This window comes from Dermacentor albipictus, chromosome 7 (assembly GCF_038994185.2).
Source record: "Dermacentor albipictus isolate Rhodes 1998 colony chromosome 7, USDA_Dalb.pri_finalv2, whole genome shotgun sequence".
Lineage (NCBI taxonomy): Eukaryota > Metazoa > Arthropoda > Arachnida > Ixodida > Ixodidae > Dermacentor > Dermacentor albipictus.
Genome location: NC_091827.1, coordinates 142,237,674 through 142,261,632, shown reverse-complemented (window position 1 = coordinate 142,261,632; position 23,959 = coordinate 142,237,674). Strand labels below are relative to the sequence as shown.

Genomic DNA, 23,959 nt, shown 5'->3' with positions numbered 1-23,959 from the left:
CGTTGTGTTTACAGCACCTAACAAACTCTTGAGGTTGAGTGTGATGAGCTGTCCCATGAGGAAACCAAAGCCTGGTTGCACTACCGCGCACAAAGATCCTTTTGTTGCATGCACTCGCAATGTTGTGTATAAGATCCCACTCTCGTGTGGGAAGTACTACGTGGGCCAGACGGGCAGATGTTTAAACGTGCGTCTGGCGGAGCATAGTAACAAAGTGGAGAGCATCGCAATAGATGGGCACCTGGCTGCCCATTGTAGAAAATGTGACGCGAAGGCTCCTTGCTTCCCGCTATTAAAACGAACTGTTGTTGTCTATCGCCACAAGAATAAGATTACGAGGGAAATCGTGGAAGCAGCTGAGATAGCCAGAGCAGGTGACGAGTGCGTTAGCACGCCGTCTATATTTTTATCGAGGAAAGAGCTTGAATTTTTGGGCATAATAGTCACATGACTGTCTTTTCCTCCGTCGCTTCAGTGTGCTCTATTGTAGTGGCGTCTCAGTGAGTATATATATACTCACCAGCTGCAATAAATCTATTGTTGAAAGTTAGCGCTCGTCCTGTGTTCTGCTTGTCCCTGTGTAATTTTTTTTTGCGCTATGTATCCCAGTTTGAATGCATCCCACCAACACGGCCAAACTTCTTCACTGCTAAAGTGTTAACACAACAAAAAAAAAATGCAGGGAATTCGGTTTTAGACAAAAAAAATTGACTGATTACTGATGATGATTGCTGGCAACTTTCGAATGAGACAACCTATAGACGTAATTTTTTACAGCACATTTCCAGATGTCTATGAGTGCTTCAGATGCTAATAAACACAAATAAATATTTTCAAAATAAAGAAAGAAAACAAAGAAAGATGCCCTTTGCTAAGGCTGCTAAACTGGACATAATTTCATTGGATAATGAAGGCTCGACATGATAACAGTAGTTGAACAAAGAATGTCCCTGGAAATATTTTAACAAGAGATGAGTATTGGTCAACTCTGTGCTGATGAAGACTTGTTGAAACAATGGCTTTAGCAACATCCCTGGTTGGACCACTGCTATTCCAAAGGGGAGGTCATACTATAAGGAAGCTTTAGCTTGGGGCCAATGCTAATGCCGCCTATTCAACTACCAAATGTAAAACAAAGAAATGCTTTTATGAAACCACCCCAGACCAACTTAAATGAAACTTGTATGTGATAGCTCTTAAGTTAAATTATAGTGACCCTAGAAAGTAAAATATTTATTTATGGCATGGAAGTTCTCACGAAAATTCCTTAAAATTGGCAAGTCTAAAATAAATAAAAGCACTAAGTCTGCAAATTCATATCTCAAAACCAAAATCTTTAGGCTATTTGCGACGTAACTTGCAAAATGCCCTGGTTACATTTCGCAAATTGGCAAACCAAACATTTTTTCTCCCACAATCAACATTAGCGTCTTCTATTTGGCATCCGCATCAAAATGACTTAATTCCTATCCTGGAATCCATCCAATTTAGAGCAGCATGTTTTATAGCCCAGAATTACGATAGGGCTTTTAGTGTAACACAGATAAAACAGCAAATTTCCCTACAGCGGTTAGAAATTAGAAGCACAATAAATCTTCTTTACCTCCTGCATAAATATGTCCATGAAAATCAGCCCAACTTATGACCCCTTGAAGCTCCCATGCACATGTCAAGTCACCTTGGCAATACCCATAGTGTCTTGTTTATCTTCGGTAACACACGTTTAACTCTTCAGCCGGGATCATCAACAAGAAGACATCATGACCTAAACTTAATACCCTACTACGCACGTACTAACATGTTCAAATTCAGCTTCTTTCCCCGCTCAATCGAAGACTGGAATTCATTACCTGGATCCATTCGCTCATGTTCATCCCAAATTTTTGCAACCGCCATCCCAGATGCATAATTATGAGTATGGGTATGGGCATAATCAGGCATGGGTATGCCTGGCAGCATTTGTATAACATTTGTATAACATTTGTATAACTTGTGTATTCTTTCACCAGTGCTCTTTTGTAAAAGTGTTCACTTGTATTTTTTTGTATTTTCCTTTTCATCTGTGCTCTTTAATAGTGTTCACTTGTGTTTACCGCTGTATATTCCCATGCATTTTCTGTACATTTTCTTAACCCACTCCGGCTATAGCGCAAATTGCGCTGCAGTATGTATAAATAAATAAATAAATAAATTGCCTCAGCCCCAAAAAATGTGGGATAGTCCGCCTGTTAACATTGTCTTTTTATCTAATCGTGACGCGGTATGACATGCACAAGTTATTTTCTATGTTCATATGCTGTGCTGAATTCTTGCATTTTTTACTTTTACATGTAAGCACTGGAATCGTTCCTTTCCTGAATATATGTCTGCTTTGTCTGGTAATGTCAAACTTCAAATTAAGTTAATGGGTTTTACATGCCGAAACCAAGATTTGATTGCGAAACACACCACAGTGAGGGATTGCAGAATAATATGGACAACCTGGGGTTCATTAACGTGCACTTAAATCTAAGTAAACGAAATGCAGCCACAGTGGCTGGGATTTGATCCCGCGACCTCGTGCTTAGCTGCACAACACCATAGCCACTAAGCAAGCATGGCGGGTCTGATAATGTAACACAAATTCCAATTTGTTTATGCTAATGAATACTTCTCTTCCACTGGTCGAGTAACCTCCGGTGTACCGCAAGGTTCGGTTCTAGGACCATTATTATTTTTAATTTATATTAATGACCTCCCAGACCAAATTAAATCATCAATTAAGTTATTCGCCAATGACTGTGTTCTCTATCGTGTCATTTCTAACTCTGGCAACTGCGATACTCTTCAATCAGGCATTAGCATAGTAACATCATGGTGAGCTAGATCCCAAATGAAGCTCAATTCTAATAAATGTAAGGCGATGCGTGTGTCCCGTGTTGTAAGAAATACCACCCTTCCTACGTACAATAGTAACAACATACCTGTAGAAAATGTATCATCATACAAATATCTTGGTATCTACGTTACACACAATCTTACATGGAACATTCATATAAATTACATTTACGGTAACGCTAACCGCATGCTTGGGTTTTTACGGCGTAATTTTTCATTGGCAACTGCAGCTGTCAAGTTATTTCTGTACAAATCCTTAGTGAGGCCTAAACTTGAATATGCATGCTCCATTTTCGACCCTTCTACTCTAAAGCTAAAAAACACCATCGAATCCATTCAAAACCGAGCTGCTCGTTTTATTCTTTCGAATTATTCTTGTCATGCAAGTGTCTCATCAATGAAACTAACCTTTGACTTGCCTAACCTAGAGTTACGTCGTAAATACTTTCGCCTATGCCTTTTTCACAAGATTTATTACTCTAACGAAACACTTAAGGATGAACTACTCCCTGCCATCATACATATCGTCACGCATGGATTATCGTTTTAAGGTTGAAGTTCCAACTTGTTGCACCAACATTTATTTTGATTTCTTTTTACCAAGAACGATGAATGACTGGAACCGCCTCTCTGCCTCCATCACTGCCATTTCTGATGCCACAAACTTCAAGAATATTGTTCACGAATTTATTTGTCATACTCTCAAGGCCCCCGGGCCTTGAGAGTATGACAATAAATAAATAAATAAATAAATATTTCCTCTCTTTGTAACCTTTTATATTGTACACCCCCTACGCCGGACCTGTACGGTACAATAAATAGATAACAGATATTACAATTCTCTAAACAGCATCCCTTAGAGCACTTAAAGTGCACAAATTTGGTATTTGAAGTTATAGCTCACATTAAACTGAATTCTGGGGTTTTACATGCCGAAACTTCAATCTGATTATGAGGCACACCGTAGTGGAGTACTCTGGATTAATTTTGACAGACTGGCATCTTTAACGTGCACAAAATGCACGGTTTGCAGGCATTTCTGCATTTTGCCCCCATTGTATACCACCGCTGTGGCTGAGATTTGATCCAGCAACCTCATACTTAGCAGCGCAACATTCCAGCTGCCAAGCCACCAAGGCAGGTTTTATAGCTTACAAGAAATTGTTACAATGTTTAGGTGCAAAAGGCCTACTCACAGATTAGTGGCACATTTCTGAGGCAAGCATAATACATAAATTTTGACCACTCCAGATTTATCAACATAGTTTATACATTATGATAGCATCCTTTATTACCATGTTAAAGAGCTGTATATTTGTACCTTGTGACTTTCCTTTTTTACTTTCATAATTCTCAATAGTGTTTAATAAACAATCAACAGCAAAAAATATCTGTTTCTAGTAGTCACTAAATATAACTTTTTCTATTAAGTGCAACAAACCTCACCAAATTCAGTGCAGTGACTGTCAAGAAAAATTATTTCAGCATTACCGCGTACTTGCATAGAGCTCCCGAGTTTAAGCTTCCTTTTAAGGTACGACACCATCAAAGTGATACACTTTAATATTACCTCACCAGAGTGATCTGAGTGAGTTGGTCTAAGTTCAGTTTAGTACAGAGCAGTGTGTTCGATAGCCTTCTCACTTTCTGTGTTTATATATATGTTCACGGACCCATACAATTCAGTTGGTGGTCAGCTACTGCATTTGTGCCTCCTTCCACTAGATATGCAATTATCTTACCACACTTAATTGCCTTTAACGGCGTTCGTGCCATGACCTCATAATACTTTTCGGTTACTGCACTTATATGTAGCAATGCTGGGGCAAACCTGTAAGTGGAGTTCAGCAACAATGGCTTTCAGCTCGGGTTCGTCCCAGTGAGAATCCAGGTAGGCCCGGATGTTTTTCCGTGCAAATGGGAACAGCACATCCTGTTTATAATGAGATATTTTAGTAGTTAGTCACAAATCGCCATCCAAACATGTGGTTCATTAAGTTTATAGCAGAAAAATCAAGAGCTGGGTGGGCTGGTACATTTTTCAGGAACAAAATATGGTGATTGGTTAGATGTTTCACTGTGTTTTTCCCAAAAACTGTCCAAGATGCTGATTAGATGCTGTCACCCACTTCCTGACTGAGCAATTAAACGTACTCATCAGCTAAGGTCGTTTTCACCTAACAGATGCTGCCCAATAATTATTATGTTTTCAGCTCCAAGTTGAAGTACAATGTTTTGTCTGTGAGAAGAAATGTTTTTAAGCCTTCTTGGGCAAAGCAGCACATTAGACGCTTCCGGCGTCACGCCACACTGCAGGTCAGGGAGCGCAGTAGATCCGAAGCAAATTCCATTTCCCAGAACTGAAGTGTACGTTGCCCTGTATCTGCCTTTTGAACATCGCTATTGGGAATGACAAATACAACTTCAGTGTACTAGAAGTCACAACTTGAGTGATATTTGGAACAAACGTTAGGGAGAACTCGGAAGCAATATTTTTTGTAACTGCTTTGGGAGTAAGTAGCGTATGTAATGCGGTTTTGTACAAAGGGCGAGAAGGATCACCCTTTATTCTCGCAAGTTGCTCAGATGATCTTGTTTTGGTGCCCCGATAACGGCTCTGGCTTTTGGCTCAACGTCACTTGAAGGTCACCGACAATGGGAGCTAATAGCATTTAATGCTTAAAAATTAACCAACTATGTTATGTGTGCCAGGAACAAAACCTTTCTGGGTGCACTATAAGAAACTAAAAGACAAGAAAAAATATTATTTCTACAATTCAGCGAAATGAAAACATAAAAGAGAAACCAAGTCCCATGTTTAATAGTGCCAATGCAAACAAGGCACACAGAGCACCTGCCAGCGGTTGCCTATGCACATGGCAGAACATGGGAATGTGCGAGGACCAGCACATGTCTTTCTTAATTCATTTTCTGTAACATTGATAGTCTTCTAAATAAATATTCTTAAAAATGCCAGCCTTTGATAGTTGTAATGCAGACATCATTGTTCCAACAGAAATGTGATTGCACCCCAAAATACACAATCAGGACATCTTTCAGGCGACAAAGTTTGTGTTTTGATATTTGTTAATGTGATCACGTATCGAGACAGGATGCGGTGTAATGCCAGCCATATGCAAAGATTTGCAATTGCAGAGCATTCATACTAACAACAGCATAACAAGTGTGTGGACCACTGTTCAAATCGGTCATCAAAAATTAGTCTAGAGTCCTTTTTACCACCCTCTAAATTCATCAAAATGATTTTTATGATGAGCTGTTACATCATAAGCAACTTTTTGCTTGGCGACTTTAATTTTCCCGACTTCAGAGAATGAAGAAGCCACATCACTCTGCATTCTCGCTTGCTTCAGATTTCTTGGATGTGTGCGCACTTTTTTCAATGACACATCTTGTGAAGCAGGCAACGAGTATCATGCATTTGTTTCCAACACCCTTGATATCACGTTCACAAATTATCCTGACCTATTTTTGGAAATAACATTCATTCAGTTTAAGCAATCATTTATTATTTACATTCTACATTGACATTACAAGGGCTAAACATACTAAAAACAAAGACAGTAAGAACATTATAAAAGCCGAGTTCAATTATATTAACTCTGAACATAGTGTTTTCTTGTTTTTCTAGATGGGTTTATCACCTGTAGTGTACAAACTGGAACATATTGTAATGAGGAGGCAGACACAACAGAGAAACGTATTTACAATATACTGTTACGGAACCATTGATACATGGATGAACGCGAGGTTTGGCAGAGTGATGAAAACGACGATGAGGTCGCTTGCACATGGGCCAGATAAGACATCTTCTCTTGCCCTAGCTTCTTTGTAAACATTTTGTAAATATATCCTTTGCCTTCATTTCGCCTGTCACACTTTGGTGGAAGTGCTGGGTACGTTCCGCCTCGCAACGAAAACTTCGCAGCGGCCATCATGTTGGATATCTGTCTGCAATGGTGGAAGATGCAGTGCCTACATCAGCACCTACCACTTTACAGTTGTGCTGGTGCAACCTCGGGATCCTGGCACATTCTGCGGTTCCGGAAGAGTGGGTGGCAGAGTACGAATGCACGAGTGCTAGCAACTGAGCCCTACCCTGATATTGGCAAATATAATTTTCTACCTCAAAGGCACTGCAAAACTATGGTTCGATAACCACGAAGCTGAGATCTGGAGCTGGGACACCTGCAAAGAAAAACTATGAGACTTGTTTAGGAAGCCCGTCGGCCAGAAGATCGCCGTGATAAAGATGCTCGAGTCACATGCACAGACGTCTACAGAATCTTGCATCTCGTACATCGAATATGTGTTATTGCTACGTCAAAAGGCTGAAGCCAAGATGCCGGAGAATGACAAGGTTGGGCATATCTTGAAAGGGATCACCAACGACGGCTTCAACCTTTTAGTGTGCAAACTTTCTGTACAGTCGACACTATTACAAAGAAGTGCCGGCACTTTGAGGAGGATAAAAGGCGATGCTTTGGCCATACATTTGCCCATCTTCCCAAAGGGCGGCAACGTCCTTTTGCAAAGACTACACTACAGCACATCAGTCAGTTCCACCAGATCAGATGACATGAATAGCACGCTGCGAACTTGAGGCCATGACCTCTGCCTCAATTTATGCTAGTGACTCGGGCTAGATTACGACATTCGTCTAAGCCATTGTCTGCAAGGAGCTCGCCAACATCAACATTCACTCTATGTGCACCATGGCCAGCCCAATACAAACTTCATGGCATCCGCTCTCATACTACCAAGAGCGGCTATTCACTATGTGATCTCCCAACCCTGCTGTGTGGAGAACCCCTGACAATCAATCGATATGCATTACTTGTCACCGTATCAGCCACGCCGCCTGTTACTGTGCCACCCACTGGTCTTTGCCACTTCAAACGCCACCAGCCCATTACCACCGTTTGGACAGCAACTGCTTCCCACCTTCAACCCAGTCGTATTTCCCCAACGCAGATGCTCCCGCAAGGATAAATAGTTACTCCCCATCGCTGCGTGGTCACAAGTCATGCCTGCCTCCAAACAGTCACCTGTCATCTCGCTCACTGCAGACTCGTCACCTGTCATCCCCCTTTAGCCCTGCAAGTGCCTATCAGGAAAACTAAGCAGTGCAGCATCTGGAGATGAAGCTGCATTGACGACTCCCACCACAAATCTTTTTCTGACGCTGCCGGCGAAACGAAGCTTGTTAAACGTTGATGGCGTCACTGTTTTCTGTGCTCTTCGACACTGGGGCGTACATCTCCATGACGAGCGCAGATCTTCGTAGTCGACTTCATAAAGTGCTCACACCAGCTGCCTCCCGCATCCTCCGTGTCGCTGATGGGGAGACTCCTGCCGTTTTTGGGGTGTGCACCACCCATGTGTGCATTGCTGGTCATCCCGCTTCAGTACAATTTGCAGTCATTGAGAAGTGCCCCCATGACGTAATCCTCGGCTTAGATTTTTTTTTTTGTCCAGTCATTCTGCCCGAATCAACTGTGCAACCGGTGCTCTTCAGCTTTAGCTTCCCCATTTTCCCGATATTCCAGCCGACATACCACCACGCTTATGCTCTCGCCATCACATTTGCTTGCCACCTCAAGCTGTTACATATGTTACCTTGACGTCTTCAAATGATATTCCCGATAGCGACTTCGTCTTGTCTCCAATTATCGATGTCCTGTTAGCCTGTTAGCCCTAGCTCACACCATTGTTTCCATTGCTGACAATACAGTGGTCGTTCCCCTTCTCAACGTTAGCCACCCGCCGTGGTTGCTCAGTGGCTATGGTGTTAGGCTGCTGAGCACGAGGTCGCGGGATCGAATCCCGGCCACGGCGGCCGCATTTCGATGGGGGCAAAATGCGAAAACACCCGTGTACTTAGATTTAGGTGCACGTTAAAGAACCCTAGGTGGTCAAAATTTTCGGAGTCCCCCACTACGGCGTGCCTCATAATCAGAAAGTGGTTTTGGTACGTAAAACACCACAATTTAATTTCAACGTTAGCCTGTGTACCAAAGTTATTCCACAAGGCATGTCGCTGGCCACCATTCCCGTGCTTGATCCCTGCAAGATTGCTACTTTGGATGCAGATATTTTGCTGCCTTCTTGCTCCGCGAACTTCACCCCTTCGTCTCTCGGCGACATTAACAAGATGATCACTCCTGATCTGACCCAGGCGCAAGCTCAAGATCTCTACCGCGTTCTGGCATCCTATTGTGACATCTTTGATTTTGACAGTTGCCCTCTAGGTCAAACGTTTGTTGTGACTCATCGAATCAACACTAGTGACGCCAACCCTATATGCCAGCACCTATATCGCATATCCCATAATGAACGTCAAGTCATCCAGAACAAGGTTCAAAAAATAATTACAAAAGACATCATCAAACTTTCGTTTAGCTCGTGGGCCTCCCCTGTCATTCCAGTGAGAAAGAAGGACGGCAGCTGGCGTTTCTGCATTGATTATCGGAGTTCAAACAAGGTAATCCATAAAGACTCTACCCTTTGCCTTGCATCGATGACACCCTTGACTGCCTTCATGGAGCCCAATATTTTTCGTCAATCATCATTCAGTGTGGCTATTTGCAGATTACAGTGGACCCTATGGACCGCACAAACACTGCATTTATTATGCCAGATGGCGTGTACCAATTCAAGGTTATGCCGTTAGGACTGTGTAATGCCACAGTAACTTTCGAACCTACGATGGACTCTGTGCTGCGGGGATATAAGTGGTCTATCTGTCTATGCTACTTAGACGATGTCATTGTCTACTTGCCTAGGTTTGGCAGCCACTTCACCCATTTATTGGCCGTTCTTGCCATCTTTCACTGGGCCAATCTTCAGCTGAACTCTGCCAAGTGCCTTTTTCAGGCAATGCCAAATAGCTATGCTCGGTCACCTTGTCAGTAAGCAAAAAGGAGGTGAGGCGTGCAGACAGGACACAAGAGTAGAGAAGTGAACACCACGAATGCCGACTATCAACTGAAGGGAGCACTGAGGTGCATACTTGATGAAATGAGCGCTGCGAAGACGCGGACGAAAGAACACATGTACGACAGACAAGGCGCTACTTCCAACTAAATGTTTTTTGAAGAAACAGAACTTTAAATAGATGCAACCAAGAATGGCCCAACGTGACATCACAACCTCCCTATCTCTTCAGAAAAGCTATCTCTTTTTCAATAAGCGTAACTGAAGGGCAACTAATGCACGTGCCCTCGGCCTTAGCAATGTAAAAGGCTTCCAATATCTCCCGTTCTAGTCTATCTCTAGACCATGCCAGAAACCTGGTGTCGCGAAGATACGGACGGCAATTGTGGCGTTTACAGTGTTCCGCCAGATGGCCCCCCGCATTGTTATTTACGGCCCAATTGTGCTCTCGCGCCCTTTCATTAAAACACCGTCCGGTTTGCCCGATATAAACCTGTTGGCAACTTAGGGGTATTTCGTATACGACATTACTTTTGCAAGCAGTGTACGGTGCAGCATGTTTCTTAGAGCATGGTTCGGGTTTTGCTTTTGTCATCATAGGGCATATCTTGGCCAGCTTACAAGGTGCACTGAAGAGAAGATTGATGCTGTGCCTTTGTGCCACCTTCTTGAGATTGTGGGATACCCTGTGCCAATAGGGAATCACGTGTGATCTCTTCTTATCAAAAGGCTTTTTTGTGTTAGTACCCCCTCTTGCCTGTTTGATCTTTTGAAGAAGCTTGTCGCAAACGCTAGAGATTAGTAGTGAAGGGAAACCGGCTAGGCGTAGCCTTGAAACTTGAAACTCCGTGTCTTCGCAGCGCTCATTTCATCAAGTATGCATAACCAACTCACCCACATCAAGCTTCTGCCACTGAGGTGAAAAAAGAAAGAAGGCACAAGACTCATCTGTACAAGCTCAAGATTGGTATCACCACATGTCAGTCGGCTACATGTGCTGCCCCTTCACTTGGGCAAACGGGATGGTGGGACGTAGGGCAAACGGGATGGTCTATCAATCAGAGGCTAATGGAACATAAAAGGTCGTTAACCGGTGGATCGCCTTCTAATCTTTCCCTATATTGCCAAGATTGTAACTGCACGCCAGAGTTAGATGAATGCGCGATATTGTACAGGCATAAGAATGAAGATATGCGTGTTATGGTAGAGGCATGGCATATCTATAATGGTGGAAGTGCATGCGTGAGTCAGCCTTTGATTACTTTATATAAGGAAGAGATTAAGTGCCTTAACAGTTATCTATCACGTAGACCGGCACATGTACCCGACTGACACGTGGTGTTACCATTCCTGAGCTTGCGCAGATGAGTTTTGTGTCTTCTTTCTTTTTTTCGCCTCAGTGCTCCCTTCAGTTGATAGTCGGCGTTCGTGTTGTCCACTTCTCTACTCTTGAGTCCTGTCTGCATGCCTCACCTCTTTTTTGCCTAATGAATCCTTACCAAATAGCTCAGCTTTCTGTCGTTCTAAGCTTTACCTTGTCAGTGCTGCCAGTGTTCAACCAGACCCTGACAAGGTGCGAGCAGTGCAACAATTTCCCATGCCATGCTAAGCAAAAGACGTCCAGAGTTTCGTAAGGTTATGTTTCTACTTTCAGCACTTTGCCCAGAATTTTGTGGATATCGCCCACCCTCTCACTGAACTCTTGAAGAAGGACGTTCCTTGCGTGTGGGAACCCGAATAAGCAGCTTCGTTTTATGCCCTCATCTATCTACTGACTACACCACCAATACTGGCCCATTTCGATCCCTCATTGCCTACAGAACTTCGCACCAATAAAAATTGTGGCTGTCCTTGGCCAAAAACAGCATGGCAAGGAATATGTCATCGCCTATGCCAGTCGCCTTCATTCATTGTCCAAATGGAATTTTTCCTTCACTGAATGAGAGTGCATGGCTTTCGCGTGGACTGTCACCAAATTTAGACTTCACTTGTTTGGCCAAACTTTTCCTGTGATTACAGACCATTATGCCCTCCACTAGCCCTCGTCGCTCAAGGATCCGTCTGGACGTCTTGGCCATTGGGCCCTATGGCTTCAAGAATACTTGTTTGCTGTGCACTACAAATCTGGACAATTGCACCATGATGCAGATTCAGTCGATTCAGACTCAGTCGTGTGCGTACTGTCCATCCTTGCTTCGGATGATGATATCCCCACTAAACAGCGACGAAACATCTTTACGGCTAATCAATGACCGTCTAACTGCTCCATCACCAGACCATTTTGTTCGCCTGTTTGAACTACACGACAACATTCTATATCATCGTAATCTCAGCTCAGATGGTCCAGAGCTTCTGCTTGTCCTACTTCTCTATCTATGCTCCAGCATTCTTCACCAGCTTGACAACGTACCAACTGCCGGTCAACTAGGTGTCTCACATACATACGCCTGCATCCTGCATCAGTTTTTTTGGCCTGGTATGTGCCGTTCTGTGTGCCGCTACACTGCTGCTTACGAATGCTGTCAACGTCGCAAGTGTCCTTCAGCGCTGCCTGCAGAGCCATTCTTCCGCATCGGCCTTGACCTTCTTGGCCCTTTTCTTATGTTCATCTCAAGAAATAAATGGGTTGCGGTCGCGACAGATATTGCCACATGCTTCACACGTGTTCCACAGACGTCGCTGACTTTCTCCTCCACGACATAATTCTACGTCATGGCGCCCCTCGGCAGCTCCTCACCGATCATGGGAGGTACTTCCTCTCACAAGTGGTAGACAACCTCCTTCGTGCCTGCTCCACTGAACATAAGCTCTCCACCGCTTATCATCCACAGACGAATGGACTGACCAAGCACCTGAGTCAAATACTAACTGAGATGCTGGCCATGTATGTCTCACCTGATCACCATGACTGGAAAAACATGTTACCATTCGTTACCTTCGCATACAATTCATCACGGCATGACATTACTGGATATTCCCTGTTTTATTTACTGTTTGGCCGGCATTCTGCTTTGCCATTTAAGACTCTCCTTCCGTCGGTTCCTCACTTGCCTACTCAATGCGCCAGTGACACCCTTGGTCAAGCCCGTGCAGGTCGTCAACTTGCCCACAACTGCCTCTGTGCTTCACAGGACTCCCAAAAGTCCCGTTACAACAGCCAACACAGAAGTGTGCCCTTCATGCCTGGTTCTCTGGTCCTCCTATGGTCACCATGCCACCGAATGGCTTAACAGAAAAGCTCCTCCTATGTTACACCGGGCCCTACAAGATGCTGCGTCAACTCAATGTCAATTTTGAGATTATACCCCTGGGCCCTGCTTCTCCGACTTCCTCGCTACCACCTGATGTTCACATTTACGAGCTGAAGCCCTATTGTCCTTCTAGATCCTCCCTTTCGCAGCAAGTGCCAGGATGGCACTTGCGCTACCCGAGGGTGATGTTAGAGCGAGTGATACACAGATGAACGTGAGGTTTGGCAGAACGATGAAGACCACGAGGTCACTTGCATGTGGGCCAGATCAGACATCTTCTCTTGCCCTAGCTTTCTTTATAAATATTTTGTAAATATATCCTTCATCTACATCTCACCTCCGTCACAATATTTGCAAGGAGAGCAGGCAGTGAACCATATGATCTGATGCATGTGTCACATAAGTGTGTTCTTCCTCGACTCTCCTCTAGAGGAATGCTACCGAACACGACCCCTTGACTGCTGAAGCACCGTGACGGTGCTTGCTACGGTATAGGGGAATGGTGAAGTTTAAGGCGAGGTATGTGAACAACGTCTGTAGGCGGTGAAATAGAAGGAGAGGAAGATTTGAGCACGCAAATCTTGTAAGTAACGCCTATTACACGTTTTAAGACATAGTAGGGTCCGGAGCACCGGGAAAGCAATATTTTGGGGAGTCCAACACACCGAATTAGAGTCCACGGAAGCACAAGGGCACCCAGGATATAGATAATGTTGTGACGACAGGAGTCATAATGGTGCCTCTGGTGGTCTGGCAATATTGTAAGGCAATGGCGAGCGAAGTGGTGTGCCTCGTCAGCTTTGGAAATGGCAAGTTAGTGTCGGGTTGAAGCGTTCAGTCAAGCCTTTGGTTTGCGGGTGGTAAGCCGTTGTAAATTTGTGTTTTGTGGTGCAGGAGCGAAGCAGGTCATCAGTAACACTGTACAGAAAGTAGCGGCCACAGTTGGTGAGGAGCTGACAAGGGGCTCCATGATCAGCGACCAGGGGCCGTATAACATAAAACTATTCCAATAGGTTTTTATTCCAATGTCCTGACGTCTAATTTGCGTAACCGCTGCCACAAGGATCGGGCGGTCAACCGCAGGGTTGCCTGAACAGACCAATCAAACGCTGTCCTCGTTCATAGGAGGTCACTTTTGTTTGCTTGAAAAACGAATAACATTGCCTACAGTGAGTGGCTTGTCTTATCTAATTGGCTCACAAGAGGCGAGGAGCACACTCAAGTGGAGAGGGATTAGATGAGGCCGAGCCGCTGCAGTGAAAATCGATAGCCCGATGAAGAGGGTGGTGCGGGAGCCTGCGATTGGTCCACTTTCCCTTACTTAGCTTGCGGTGGCTCGTCCAGAATTGCAGTGGCATGCAATGGAACCTTAAGCATGACGCTAAAACGAATCCTCAGCAAAGGAGAGTTGGCAGAACAAGGTCGTAGAAGTGCAGTAAGTGTTCGAAAACATTACACAGCCACGCAAAAAGTTTTATTAGATGCAAACAAACCCATGCTCTCCAGCAGGTGCAACAGCCAATGCCTGAGCGATCAGCGGCAGCTATCTTTTATTCCTTTCGGAACGGGGCAGCCTGTGGCTATTCAGGAAAAAATGGAGTTTTGTTTGGCATATTAATGCATCTTTAATGCGTACACATCACTTTGACGCGGTGAGTTCTTGCTGTTTTGTGACATCGCGTGAGAGGCAGGTGACGTGGGTGCAGCTCGAACTCTTTTGACCAATAGCCGTGGGCTGATCACGAAAAGGCGTCGAATCAGAAGTAATTTTCCTTTTGTTCAGTCAAATCATTCATCAGTGTGTACACGCCATATCAGATGGGGAGCTATTGCATCTTTCATGACGTGATGTGACAGACAGGTGAAGTGGGAGTGGTCCAAAAAAGTTTTTGACCAATCACGGAGGGCTGATTGCAGAATTGGAATAGTTTTACGTTATAGCACCCCAGGAAATCAGCAACGTCTGTAGCACAACTGATAGAGCGCATGTAATTGTGTATTGGGTGGTGTGGTCCGTAGCTATGGCAACCCATTTGTTGCCAGCAATAGAGGCAGAGAAAAAACCAAGGAGGTCCAGACCAACTCACAAAAGGGGGTCAGAGGGATGTCAATGGGCTGAAGGAGGCCAGCATAGGTGGTTTCTTCCGGCGCTAGCACGGTTCGCATGCAGCGACGTAGCAACAAACAGAGCAGTAAAAACTGGACCAAAAGAAGCGACGTCGAACACGATCGTAAATCCAGGAAACCAGCGGTCGGGGGCATCATGGAGCTGGCCGAGAACCCTGAAACGCATATGTGTAGGAACAACAAGCAGCAGTTCGCGTCTGTCCGGGTGGACGTTGTGGCGATATAATGTGCCATCATTAAGCATGAAGAGGCAAAGGGACAGACTGGGTACTGCGGAATCCAGCTTCTGAATAAGCACACGTAAGATGGGATCCCGGCACTGCTCATCACGGATGTGGCTTAAGTGGAGAGCGAGAGTACACATGAAGGCACATTGTCAGAGGCATCAGGCAGATCCACGTGATTATGAGACAAACAGACAATGTCCCGGTGCAGTCGGCCAAACTTATGAGAAACAAAGCAGGTATACTTTCAAAGCCGCAGTGCCCAGCAACCAAGATGCCCAGTCAGTGGGATCCTTAAGGGACGAAAGCCATCAAAGTGCATGGTGATCAGTAGTGACGGTGAAATGTAGGCCATGAAAGAAGGCGCGGAATTTTCCCACCACCCACATGAGAGAGACATTCCCGTTCCGTGGTGTAGTTCTGTTTGGCTGGACAAAGGAGATGGCTGGCATAGGCGATAACATAGGCATGCCCATTCTGATGCTGGCCAAAACAACGCCGAATCTGTAGCGGCTGGCATCGGTGCAGAGTTCTGTTGGGGCGAAGCCGTCGAAATGAGCCAAGGCAGGTAGTGTAGTGAGCTATGTGATGAGGGTTGTCGAGTCAGCTGCCGGAGCGGTGATGCGAGCAAAAGACTGACGCCACTCTGATGTAGCCACGTACCCAAAAAGTCCCGTGTTTATTAGACAGCCGCTTTTTATCCCTTTTCCTCATGACGTCACAGAGCCTGTGCACACGAGTGCTTCGTCAGATCAGAGATAACTGATAACATTACAAGGGTAGAGAAAGTGGCAACCTTTGTGGCACCCCAAAAAGACACACCTTTCTTCAGTAAGTTTTTGAGAGGACATGCAATTTTCGCGAAACTGTTGATTAAACGATGCAAGCAGGAGCACAGTCTCAGAAAACTGCGAACTTCCTTTGTGCAAGTCGGAACAGGGAACTTCTGCATGGCTCAAACTTTGTCAGGGTCGGGCAAACACCGGTCGAGTAGACAAGATGACTGAGCATTGTAAGTTGGTGATGTCCAAAGTGGCACTTTGATGAATTAAGTTGCAGGCCAGTGTTGTGAAACACAGCAAGAATAGAGCAAAGTTCGTCGAAATGCATTTCAAATTTGGTGAAAATACAATAACATCATCATGATAACACAGGCAAATGGATCATTTAAAACTGTGCAAGAGGGTGTCCATCATGCATTTGAAGGTGACTGGGGCGTTGTGTTGTATATGCCGAAGAGCATGACTTTAACCTGATAAAGGCCGTCAAGGGTAACAAAAGCAGTGAAATGCTTTGCAAATAAAATACCTTTGAAAAAAATAGTAAAACCGATTGCGAACTGAGTCGACCGTTCTCAAATACGAATAAAAAGGAGATGCATACGGAAGCAAATATTTTCAAATATGAGCTATTTCTACCTATTGATTACAAGCTCATTGGTATGATGTCCGAACTTTGTCCCAAGTGAGATTCTCAACAGCTGTTAAGACACCCTCAGCTGTCCAGACATTCTCTCAGCCCGCGCACAATGCCTCAGTGTTGTGTTTCGTTGCATGAAAGAGCTTATTTTGGTTTGAATGAAGGACACCTACATTTCAGCGTCAGCCAATACACTTTGTTTTTGGATCTCAAGTTTTTTGAAAGAAGGGACGGCACGCCTCCTTTCCCGTTCATTCGTCAATGCGTCAGTGCTTTCTGTTCCCGTCCTCCTTCCGACTCACGTTTGCTTCACGAACCATTTGAACCACCCTCTCGGTCAGTTGTACAGTGAACATACAACTTTCAGTACACCCTAGGGGCTGCCAAAACATCCGAAAGATCGGGCAGTTCAACAAAATAAATGCATGTCTTTTAGAGCCCTTATAGGGCCCCTGAAATGGTTCGGACAAATTTTGTAGACGCGTAGGGTACAGCTAAAGTAAATCATTTGCACCACAATATGTGTGAAACGTCTCATATTAAGAGCGCTACAGAAGATTACAAGTTACCCTCCTTCATAATCATGCATTTTCCCCTCAACTCGTTCGCCAAGTGATCGGGGCTAAGCTCCACCTTCACAGGCTCTGCGTCATGATGGCACGTTGTGTAGTTGACTTGCGGTTTTTAGGAGCGAGCGCACGAAGCCTCTCCAAACTCCCCGCGAGCTGCTTGGCAGTTGACCCCAAGCGAGAGCTATTGAAGCAGCATGCGTTGCAAATTCTGTCGCAGCGCCAAATGTGTCTGGTATTCCGGTAACCACAGGAGAGCTGGATGTTTCAACAGATGGATGGAAGCATAAACACCATGCAGACCATTCACATTTGCACTCCTGCTCATACCGTGAAACGACACGGTCAAACGGCCAGGCCCTGTCCCCTTGCGCTTGCGTTTACCCTAATACCGGACTCGCAAAACGCTATTGTGTTAGTAATCTTCCGGTGTAATGTGATGACTGCAAACAAGCAAATCATGGTGCCGATCAGATAGCAGCAGTCCAATGCGCCGCAGCCAGTCCGCTCGTCTGCTGCCTTGCACAGGGACACGATGTCCCAGCTTGACATATTGCCAGTCACTACGTTTGCCGTCCACAACGCAACGAAGTCAAATCATAGCGCTCGCGAAAAGACTGAGATTGACTCTGCCCATGGAGCTCTCGTCAAAATGGAGCACGTTGTAACAAGCAGACGATGCTTGCTGTGTGTCGGAAGTGCTTAAGTGTAGTGAGAAATTGTTCTTGTGCATTCTCTTTCTATTACTTTCTTTTTGGAGAAACAACTTAGATTTCAACTATTTCAAACATCATTCGTTCATCACAAAGATGAAAAAATTATCAATAACGCGCCCTGGGCAGCCAATCGGATAGCTCGCTTTACTGACGTCAAGTGGGTGATTTACGTCATATGGGTAGGGGCGGCTGAAAATTCTGCTGAGCAGTGTGCTGCGATCGGCAGCGACGTACATTTTTAAAGCCTTATAATAAAGTACATGCTTTACGCGGAGCACTTAGATCCGTCAATTAATGATAAGAAGGACCTACTGTATTGACTCTATAAGTCTGTACAAAATCGTCTCAAGAGTTCGTTTGAGGGCTCAAATCGCCACAAGCACATACGAAAAAGCTCTGAATATGTGCCAGTACATTTATTATGCATATCGGTGCTCGTACTCTGACAGGAGATGGCGAGTGTACAAGTGTATAAGTAAGGAATACATGCAGCGTCCCGTGACAATCGCATCTTCGACGCTTATGCTTCACTGCACTACTTTTGCGTATGCTTCACTACGTAACACTACTGTACTAAGGCGAAGATAACTTTCAGGAACCTGCCTTATGCAACACTTTGTGCTTTCCGAGCTTCGAAGCTAATAGCGAGGACCACAGACGCAGAGTCGCATTGCTGAGAGTGGCGAATTCATTCATTGAAAAACACGGCACCGAACCGCAAGACGCTTAACAGCGAACGTCGAAGCAACTGGGCCTAGCGCTGCCGCGGTGGTGGCTACAGCTGCAAGCAGATCTACATGCGAGAGCACCGTTCGAGGTGGCGAGGTAATCAAAATGGCGGCGGTGGTGGCTTTGTTTGATTAATGCCATTTCAGACCTTGGTAACGGCAAAATGTCCAGAAAATCGGATGGCGAAGGGTTCTTGCATCCAAAATGTTAGACGTCTCTACGGGGTACATGCTGGTGCCGGGAAGCTGTCAGAATCATCAGGCCGTTCGGAAAGTCGGTCGTTGACTGTACACCGACACCTCCTCCAGCCGACGACACGGCGTAAAAGTAGATTCGTTACGATTCCTCGTTGTTACTCGAGCCAGCATTACCGCAAATTTCGTTCCCTTTCAGTAAAATTACAGCCGATTTTCCCTGATAGAAGCACAAATTCCCTGAGTATTTCCAGACTATTCAAAATCCCTTAGAATTCCCGGTTTTGTCAGTTGGTAGACACCCTGTCTACAGTACCAGTGGAACAAGTGATAAGGGCAGAGTGGGCAGATACAAAGTCAAAGCCGAGGACGACGTCATTGGAACAGTGGATGACGACAGTGAACAAAACAGAAGTTTGGCGACAGGCAACACTGACCCGTGCAGTACAGAGGCCAGATAAGGGAGACCTATCACCGTCGGCCACACATGATGGGGGCAGGGGTCATAACATTCAACTCTTGACGGTGACAAGAGCTCATAACAGAAATATGGGCACCAGTGTTGATCAAAGCTGTAATACATAGGCCATCTACTTCAACATCAATCAGGTTCTGATTGGTAGGGAGCGTTAACGAACGGGTTTGAGGGCAGGTCGAAATAGCAGCACCACTTCCACTAGCTGCAGCCATAAGTTTCCCGAAGGAAAACGCCACGAGTAGGATGGGGAACGGTGTGGGGAAGATGAACGACAAGGTCGGTGTCATGGTGAGGCTGCGTGGTTGTACTGGGCAGCGGTCGTAGTATTTTAGCAGATGTTTCTGGTTAAACTTGGATTGGTACCTGGTGCTGGCTTCGGGGTGAATAGCAGCAGCTGGAGAAGCTTGGAGGCACGGGCCAAGGACTTTGGCAATACTATCAAAAGTGTCCAGCACATCCATATCAGAAGCAAACTGGCTTGCCATCAGGCGTCCTCCACCCATTTGGATCACGATAGAGTAGGACAACGGCGTTGGAGAAGTCTGAAGGTGGCCGTAAGGTAAATGTCAGGACGGTTCACAGAACACACGGTTTGAATGCCCAAGTTTGCCTGTTCTTGAGGAACAACGGATTGTGTGATATGGTCGGTTGGCAAACACTGGGCTTCCATTGCATGAAATGTACGGGTGATGTGGCTTCAATTTCGAGTCAAATGATTCAGGTGATAGTCTCCGATGTTGAGGACTGAGTCGCTATAGAAATGTCCTGACACATTGATGTCGCTGCCACGTTTGGAAGGCGGATGAAGTTGTGGGCGATGTGTCGGCTTTTAGCATCTTCAAAGCAATTCAGCAATAATAAAACTGACTGTCAGAGACTCTTAAACGCGATCAGGTTAAATGCATCGTCCCCGAATCCTTTCAGTGCGTGTGAAACTTACTGGCTTCTGTCATCTTAGCATCAACTTCTCGTCAAGGGCCAGCACATCCTGAACGTGCATCAGGTAAGACTCGGTAAATGTCTGCACACGTGAGGCAAGTTCTTTTTTGGCCTCACGCTGGCAGCCTGCAGGTTGGCCAAACAACTTGAGAGGTTTTATCTTACATACGCTCTAGCTTTTGAGATCCTCTTCACTGTTATCAAAACAGGCCTTCACAGTTCCCTTTAGATAAAATATTATGTGCGCCAGCATCAAGGTCAGGTCCCACCTGTAATGCGTGCTTATGCACTCACACAGTTGAATCCAGTCGTCAACGGTGTTGCCATCAGCGCAGGAAATTGCCCCAGAATCCTGGGGTGGAGCCAGGTTCATGGCTGGCATGGTGGTCACCGCTGACGCAGTTTCACCGCCGCATGACATGCCTATAGTGGCCACTTGGCAACCGCTGTGAAGCTCCATTTTGTGTCAGACCCCCAGCAGCTCCACCAAGATGTTACGTGGAGGCAGACACAACAGGGAAACGCATTTACAATATATTTACAAAGAGAGCAAGCACTGAACCACATGGTGCCAGATCAAAAGCGTCTTCTTCATCGATGCTCCTTATGAGCAATATTACCGTGACAATATTTATCAGCAAGGTAACTGAATTTAATGGCAAATGAATGAACGAATTCTAAGATTTTGCATGCCAAAACCACGATTTGATTATGAGGCATGCTGTAGCGGGGGACCCTGGATTAATTTTGACCACTAGGGAATCTTTAATGTTCCCCCAATGCACAAGACACAGGCATTTTTGCATTTTCCCCCCATCGAAATGCAGCCACCGTGGCCAGGATTTGATCCCATGACTTAACGCCATAGCCGCTAAGACACCATGGCTGGTAATTTAAAGGGACCCTGAAACGATTTTGATAATATTGTACAAACGTACTGAGTCGTTAAAGTAGGTCCTCCTGATCATTAATTGACACATCTTAGTGGTTGGCGTAAAGCGTGTAATTTATAAGGTTTTAAAAATGTACGTCACTGTCAATTGCAGCACACTGCTCGGCGGAATTTTCAGCCGCACCTACCCACACGACGTAAATCACCCAATTGACACCAGTAGTGCAAGCTATTCGATTGGCTGCCCAGGGCACGTCCTTGATAATTTTGCCACCTTTACGGTGAACAAATGATGTTCATAAGAGTCGGAATGTTAGTTAATTTGTCTCTATAAAAAGAAAGTAACAAAAAGAGAATGCGCAAGAACAATTTCTCACTACACTCAAGCATTTCCGACACACAGCAAGCGTCGGCTGCTTGTGTTACAACGTGCTCCGTCATTTATTTATTTATTTATTTATTTATTTATTTATTTATTTATTTATTTCGGATACTTTCCTGGCCCGAAGGCATTACAGAAAGGAGTGGTAAGTGGAAAAAAAAGTACATAATTATACAATAATAGGTATTACAAAACGGCAGAAAATACAACAGTTTTGAAATTGCCAACGTCAGAAATGGCAGCGATGGAGGGAGGAAGGTCGTTCCAGTCGGCGCTGGTTTTAGGAATAAAAGAACCATGACACAGCTTTGTTCTAAAATATGGAACACGAACTTAAAACATGTGATCGAAACGGGATGAAATGTATGAAGGGCGAGTAATAAGATGATCCTTGAATAGTGGGTTGTGGTGATACAGCCTGTGGAAAAGACACAGTCTAAAACATTTACGGCGCAATGAAAGCTCCGGTAATGTAAGTGTGTTTTTCATGGAAGTAATGCTGGCGTAACGGGAATAGTTAGATAAGATGAAACGTGCTGCGCGATTCTGGATGGATTCTAGAGTGTTTATCAGTGTGAGTTGATGGGGATCCCATACGGTGGATGCATATTCTAGCTTTGGTCGCACTAATGTTTTGTAGAGGGTAAGCTTTATCAGCATAGGTGCAGCAGAGAAATTTCGACGCAAGTATCCAAGAACTCGGTTAGCATTATTAGCGACGTGTTTGATGTGCGTATGCCATGATAAGTTACGTGAAATATGGACACCTAGGTATTTGTACGAGTTGACGGATTCAAGAGAAGTATCGTGAAGTAAGTAAACACGCGTATTGTCAGTGTTAGTGCGGCTTGATACATGTATTGTTTTACATTTATTAACGTTTAGTCGCATGAGCCATTTATCGCACCAGTTGGATATGCTTCTAAGATTGTCTTGAAGCTTATCAGTATCAGTGTGGTTAGTTATTTTGCGATAAATGACGCAGTCATCTGCGAAAAGCCTGATAGATGAATGGGAAATGCATTTAGGAAGGTCGTTTATGTAAATGAGGAAAAGGAGGGGTCCCAGTACCGATCCCTGTGGTACACCCGATGTTACGGAAGTGCGAGAGGATGAACATTCATTAGCTGAAACGTACTGAGTTCGATTAGACAGAAAGCTTTTAATCCAGTTTAGTACATTAGGGTCAATGTTAAGCATGCTAAGTTTAAGAATGAGGAGATCATGTGAAACAGTGTCGAAAGCTTTTGCAAAGTCCAAAAACACGCAGTCTACATCGAAGCCCATATCAGTATGGGTAAATAGGTCATTAGTAAAACATATGAGTTGCGTTTCACATGAAAATGTTTTCCTGAAACCGTGTTGCTCAGTCGAAAAGAAGGAATTAGACTCAAGGAAATCAATCAGATGAGAATGTATAATATGCTCCAATATTTTGCATGGTATACTTCAGTGATATAGGACGATAGTTATCGGGGGAATGAGTGTTACCTGATTTAGGGACCGGAACAACCTTGCCAACCCTCCAATCGCTTGGAAGAACTGAGGAACATAGAGACTGGGAAAAGAGCATTGAAAGCACAATGGAAGAATATGGTTCAGTAATTTTAAGCATTTTACAGTTAATTGAGTCTTCACCTGATGAAGAAGATATTTTCAGGTTTTCAGTCAACTTTTGTATGCCGACCCAATCTATATAAATGGAGTTCATTGGTAAATAGGAGCATTTAGTTACCGACGATAGAGTGGCAGGAGCACATTTGTGAAAGACAGAAGCAAATACATCATTCAAAACGGAACAGCACTGGTTCGGAGGGATCGCGACATTGTCAGAACGGGCTAGTTGGATTGTTTTGCTTTCTTTGCCACCAACAATATTCCAGAATTTACGTGGATTAGACTGCAAAAGTGATGGGAGGGTGTTATCGAAAAAAATCTTTTTTGCATTTGTAATAGCGATAGTATATTCTGCGTGAACGCAATGATATGCTGCCCAGCGTTCGGGAAGATTAGTGGCTTTGGCGCGACGAAAAATGCGTTTCGTTTTGTTGCGCAGACGGCGCAGAATTCCAGTAAACCATGGCGAGGAAGGACTCGAAACAATCTTTCTTTTAGGTACATAGCGATCCATAAGTGTTAGCAGTTTGTTCTTGTACAATGACCAGTTCTCTTCAACGGTACGTTCAAAAAAGTTCACTGTGTAGT

General features: G+C 44.7%; 1 protein-coding gene across 2 annotated transcripts in view; it reads right to left on the bottom strand.

Moving 5' to 3' along the window:
• Enoph (enolase-phosphatase E1) overlaps positions 1-23,959 on the bottom strand; it is a 283,836-nt gene that overhangs the window by 224,203 nt on the left and 35,674 nt on the right. The window contains exon 2 of one of the 2 annotated variants that reach the window (XM_070521117.1): positions 4,709-4,810. The exons of the other annotated variant lie outside the window; for it this stretch is intronic. Coding sequence (XP_070377218.1) covers positions 4,709-4,810 — 102 coding nt within the window. The remainder of the gene's footprint in view (positions 1-4,708; positions 4,811-23,959) is intronic. 2 annotated transcript variants of the gene reach the window in all.